The 5,903-nt window shown below is 57.2% G+C and overlaps 1 protein-coding gene across 1 annotated transcript; it reads right to left on the bottom strand.

Moving 5' to 3' along the window:
• Window positions 1–618: 618 nt before the first annotated feature.
• VPS37D (VPS37D subunit of ESCRT-I) lies at window positions 619–4,864 on the bottom strand. Its single transcript, XM_028529854.2, has 4 exons — window positions 4,656–4,864; window positions 3,134–3,305; window positions 2,562–2,644; window positions 619–2,011 (listed from the first exon to the last, which is right to left on the bottom strand). The coding sequence occupies exons 1-4, from the start codon at window positions 4,791–4,793 to the stop codon at window positions 1,649–1,651; spliced, it is 756 nt and encodes a 251-aa protein (XP_028385655.1). The 5' UTR covers window positions 4,794–4,864; the 3' UTR covers window positions 619–1,648.
• Between the last annotated feature and the right edge of the window lie 1,039 nt (window positions 4,865–5,903).

Here is a 5,903-nt window from a genome sequence, read left to right as displayed (position 1 = left end):
AATGCCTATATCTCAAGATCAAGCTCACTCAGGTGCTGTCCACACAACTTTAGATGGAGACATCTACTTCAAATAGCAGCCCTGACTTAATGGCCTCATAATGAACCAAAATCTGGCTCCTTAGGGTTTCCATCCATGGGTCTAGACTCTGACCTCTGGCTCTACTAGGTTCCTTCAACTGTTCCACATGGGACTTAGCCTAGTCCTCTTTCTTATTACTACTTCAAAGATGCTGCTTTGGGGATCCCTCTTACAATGTAAAATTTCAGTGAAAAGTCAAGCCAACCCAACACTTTCCTCTTTTTAGATGGTTATATTTCTATTAACTTGGATCAAGATCACATTCACTTCTATAGCATTCTGACTGCCCCCTCTCATTTGTAAGAACTTCCATGCCTCCTGGCCAAACTTTATCATATCAGACTTAACCTAAGCTGATTCTTGAGTCCTGTTTCTACTCTCCCTCCCATCTTCTTGCCCCACACTCATCAGCCAAGCTGGCCACGTAGTGTTTATCCTAGCAGAAGACCTCTTCAGTGCTCTAGTGCTCTCTCCCATCACTCAGTGGGGGTGGCCATTTGGGAGGCCAGAGAAGGAGCATGTACCATCTTGATTGGGCATACAGGCAACCCAGGCGTACAGGTGAGGCAATTGGAGAACAGTGAAGAAGTAAAGTGTGCTTCAGGCCAGAAGTGCTGGGAAATTAGGAAAGTCTCCCATGGGTTGGTAATCAGGAAAGGTTTCATAGAAGAGGCAGGAGCAGTGCTGGACCTGAAGGATAGCCGGGTTTTGGATGGGCAGAGAGAAAAGGAGGGGATCTGAAGAGTAGGAAGTGCAGGAACGGAGATGTAGAGGTTGCAACAGCAGATTGGCTGGTTGAGGGAGCAGAGAGAAGTCGAGCAGCAGCATCATCCTCATCATCACATTTATTGACGGCCCCTGGGAGGTGGGGCTGGGGACAGAACATACAAAGACAAGGACCTGCCCTCAAAAATGTTCCATTCTAAGGAGACAGGACAGAAAAATACAGAATGGTCTTTCCTGGGGATGGCCAACTCTCACCTGTCCAGGTCAGGAGTCCCTGGCCTACCTTGTCCCAGGGTCTGGAGCATGAGTGGGGCTCCGTGGCCATGGTGTCTGTGACCCTGCAGCTGGGACCTGACCACCTGGCTCCTAGGCGGTGGGCCCCAGGACTGGGGGAAAGGTAGGCTCAGTACATGATGGAACACACTCCTGTCAGCCTTGGCATTGTGCCTGCCCAATGGAGTGGTAGGGTGCAACAGGCCCATAAAGCAGGGCCCCTTGAGGGAAGTGGGCACCTTCCTAGGTTGCCATGAGTCAAGTTCTTTCACTGGGTCTTACCCATCACCTGGGAGGCCCCAGCCAGGAACCAAAAAAAAAAAAAAAAAAAAAAGGCAGAGTTTCCTCAGTGCCAGAGGCATAACACCCTGCCTGCCCACCCCACCCCACGCCCTCTCTCTGGGCATCTTCCAGGTGACCCTCCTCCCCAGCTCAGCCTCCAGGGCCAGGGCCTGCCTGAGGCCAAGGGGAGGGGCCTGCCCCTCCCCCCACCCAGGCAGTGGGGGAGGAGGAGGAGCCACGCATCAAGTTTGTCTTGGCCCCCCACTGGGGAGCCATACCCTGGATCCTACCGGTGGGGGGGCTCTGGCTGCGAGGGCCGAGGGCTCAGCAGGGGGGCTGGGCCAAGGGGGCACCCGGGGGAGCCCTTCAGTGGGGGCACTGGGCGGGAGTCCAAGGGGGGCAGGCTCCGGGGCACTGCTGGTGGCCCCCGGGCGGCCCCGGTGGGCAGGACAGCTGCAGCAGGGAAGGGTTTGGGGGGATCCACAGCAGCAGTCGGGGCTGGCTGGGAAGACCGCTCCCGGCGCCGCAGCAGCTCCTGCAGCTTCTCAGCCTGGGTTCGCCTCAGGTGGGCCAGGGCACGGCCTCGCTGGAAAGCGGGCAAGAAAGCCTCCAGACTCTGCTCCCCCAGCAGCAGCTGCTCCATCTGCTCCTGGGACAGGAGGAAGGGACAGTTTGGGGAGCACAACCAAAGACTGAGGACTGCCCCTCTCTCCCTCCCATCCTGAATCCCTTCCGATGGCGACCACTGCTGGGAGACCGGCCACCTGAGTTCCAGCTTGGGTGTGCCTCTGAGTTACTGAGTGACTGCAGACAAATGTCCTCTACTTTCAAGCCTCTATTTCCTTACTATCACTAGACCTGCTGGGTCAGAGATGAGGCAGAATCAGCAATGGGGATACACTTAAGTAGACTGTGGTGTTACTCATCAAGGTTAGGGCCAGGGTCCCTCCTCCCCTACCTCCACTGACTCACTGAGCACTATGCTCCCAACCTGGCACTGAAAAGTCTGCCCTAGCTCCTCTGTAGACCCAGCCTACATATTCCTGAGACATTCACAGGGGAGTTCTCCCGGGGGCCTGGCACTCAGGACAGACTTCCTGGAGGAGGAGCTCTCAAGCCTGCAATGTAAGAATGAAGGGGAGGGGATGATAGGATGGGTCTCTCTCGCTCTTCCCAGGTCCAGCCTCCCCTCCCCTCACCTCAGCCTCCTGCTCAGCCTCTTCCAGCTCAGCCTGCAGCCAGCCCAGTGCACAGTGGGGGCTCCAGCGATGCATGCTCTCCTCTGAGGGCCACAGAGGGACAGAGTGAATAACCCCTGCCCTCAGGGCCTGTCACCCAGGACAGACAGGCCACAGCCCCAGGGCCCAATACTGACTCTCACTGACACTGTGTATGATTCTGTGCTTCCCTTCCCCTCTCTGGGGCCTCAGTTTCCTCATCTGTGCAATGCGCATGGCATCAGTTTATGCACCTTCCCCCAAGGACCTGCTCCCAGTCCTAGTGCAAAAGGAAGTAGGGGCTTTGTCTCCTAGAGCACTGCAGGCCCATGGGTATTAGACCCCCTTTTCTCTCACTGTCAGGGCCCCCATCTGGTCTCTACAACCCAGCTCTGCTCACCAACTCTTCACTTCCCCAACTTAGTTTTCCAGGAGGAGCACCCACCAAACTTGCCCCAGAGAACAGGTCTGCCCAAGTCCCACCTTTCAGAGCCTAGCACTTCCCAAGGCCAACTGCCACCCACCCCACGCAGTTCTCCCAGCTGTCCCCTCACCCAGTCGCTGCAGCTTGTCCGCACAGCTCTCAGCCACCTCTCGAAGCTCTTGGTACTTGATGGCCAGGGCGGCCCGACCCATCTCCAGGCGGGGCCGCAACGCTAGGTTCTCCTTGGCTAGTGCATAGTTGGAGGCCAGGCATGCCTCGCGCTCCAGCTGCAGGCCCTGGAACTGCCACCAGAGAAGAGCCAAGAGGTGCACTCAGGGAGTCTGCCCACATCCACCTACTGCCACCCTGAGCAACAGTGGCCACGGGTCAAGCCGAAAGCACCCCAATCTCAGGATGAGGAGCCAACAGGTGTAAGGACTGCAAAAAGCCAAGACAGCTTTGCCTGGAGCTCCCTCTCTGGGCCTCAGTTTCCTCCTCTACAAAGTGAGCTAAAAACCACTACCTTATAGGACTGTGGTGAGACTGAAGTGAAGAAAACTATGAAGGCCTCTACAAATGTTAGTTAATTTTTAATTTTTCAATTAATATGTCTGCTCAGGTCCCTGAGGAGTCCCCCTCCCTCTTCTGTCCCATTTTCCATGCATGGGCAGCTAGCTTCCCTCTCATTCCAGGCCTTTGTCTGCTTCCTCCTCAGGTGTTTGTGCTGAAAACACTCCCACCCCTGCTCTGACTCTCCAGAGTGGTCTTCACCCTGTCCCTGCATAGTACCCCCTCCAGCCACCCTCTCTTCCCCTCACACGCCTCCTTCTGCCCTCCACTGGAATCCCCACACCCCCAAGGAATACACACCCCCTTTTCCTGCCGGATTCCCTAGCACCCGCTCCCAGCTTTCCTTCTCTTGCAGAAAGCAGAGCCCCTTCCTTTCCTGGCTCTGGAGAATGCTTTTTCCTTGTTTCTAGGAGCGCCCAGCCTCCCCTCCCTGCCCCTGGGAACACACTACCCTCCATCTGTCCCCTATAAGATGCACATGCCCCTCCTGTCTGCCTCCCTCCAACACACACTTTCCCTTTCTGCCCCCCACAGCCAACCAGCCCGGGCCTATCGCCTGTGAAATATACAACTTTCTCTTATGGTGGCCTATGTAATACACACCTCAGCTTTCAGTACCCCTACCCAAAGAAAGACACAAAGCCTCCTCTTGCACCCCCAAGATGCTGGCCCTCCCACAACAGTCCCCCCAGGTGTTAAACAGGCCCTTAGTTCTTCCTATGGAAAGCACCTCCCCTTTCTGGCCCTACAGAACGTGGGTGTGCGAGCCAGGGCCCCCCACAACACAACCACCCCTGCCCCCCGGAACACACCTCCCTGGAGCATCCGCTGTAGGACACGCCTCACAGCCATCCCGGGGGTGCATAGGCACCTCCCTAGGTCTCCTTGCGCCCCACCCGCCCCAGGCTGGCTCCGGGCGCCCCCTCCCCCGGGGGCGGCTCCGCGGGGCCCACTCGTACGTGCCAGGCTCCCGCGCCCACCGGCGGCCCAGCAGCCCGGCCCGCACGGCCCTTTGGTTGCTCGGCAGGTCCGGCAGGCCGCGGCCCGTCCCCCGCGACCCCCGCCCGCGACCCCCGCGCTACCTTCCTGCTGAGCCGCACAATCCGGTCCAGCTTGGGTTCATCCTGAAGCAGGTCTCGGAGCTGCCCGGTGCTGAGGATCCCAAAGCGCCCCGGGCTGCCGGGCTCCGGCCCCGCCCGCGACGCCCGGGCCCGGTACATGCCGCCCGCCCGCGCCCCCAGCTCGGCTGCTGGCTCGGCCCGCTCGGCCCGCTCCGCCCCAGCTCCGCTTCGCTCCGGCTCCGGGATCTGGCTCCGGCTCTGGCCAAGCGCGCCGCTCCGCCGCCAGAGGGCGCCCCGCCCGCTCTTAAAGGGGCCGCGGCGCGGGGACTGGGGGGGTGGGCAGAGAGGGGGTGAGCCGCACCCCTCTCACCCTGGCTATGCCGCGCCGCGCCTCCCGCACCCTCGGATTAGCGGGCAAAACCATCCTCCCGCCGCCATCTGGATATCTGAGGCCGCCTCTCTCCGCACTCCTCCTCTCCGCCATCCATCATTCACCACGCCCCCCAAGCACGGATTCTCCCACCCTAAGCGTTTACAATTTGCAGGGCTATTTCACATTTCCCACCCCCACCCCACTATTCGCACAACAATTTTCTGAGTTTGGCTGGGCTCCAGGAGCTCCTGCCCTGCAGCTAACTTGGGCAGGTCGGTTGCCCTTCCAAGCCTCAGTTTTCTCTTCTGCTGAATGGGGTGATGATGTACAATGTGAAGATGACAGATAGTGAGTGTTGAGTGTTACCTGTAGTAAATGAATACCTAGTATGCCGTTATTTTACAGATGAGGAAGCAGATTCACAAGGATGATGTCACTTTCCCAAAGTCACATTACAGGTAAATGATAGGCAATCTCAGTTCTTCCCTTCTGTGCAGGATGCACAGAACATATAATACCTGCATACTGGGCTAGGCCCTGTGGGGGAGTGCTTTCTGCCCCAGGGGAGCTCATGGATTTAGACAGTCACATTCTCACTCAGCTTACTCTAGGACAAGACAAAATGCTAAGTGTCACCATGCAATGGCTGCCTGTGTGATTCCTATATGATGCCAGAGGATGTCATGTACTTTAGCTTCACACTAGACTTGGCCAGTGCTATTGTCAGGAAACAAACACTCAGAGATTAAGCCACTTGTCTAATATAAAACAGTAATGAGTAAGCGTGTTACTTTATCACACTAAGAAAGCACAGAGGTGAGACCAAAGCAATCAGAAAGGCTCACCAGAAGAAGTGACGTTTGATCTGGGTTTTGAAGTATGAATAGAAATTCTGA

The sequence above is a fragment of the Phyllostomus discolor genome, chromosome 3, assembly GCF_004126475.2.
Source record: "Phyllostomus discolor isolate MPI-MPIP mPhyDis1 chromosome 3, mPhyDis1.pri.v3, whole genome shotgun sequence".
Classification (NCBI taxonomy): Eukaryota; Metazoa; Chordata; class Mammalia; order Chiroptera; family Phyllostomidae; genus Phyllostomus; species Phyllostomus discolor.
Note: the sequence above shows the minus strand (reverse complement) of the source record. Positions and strands in the feature narration are given on the sequence as shown.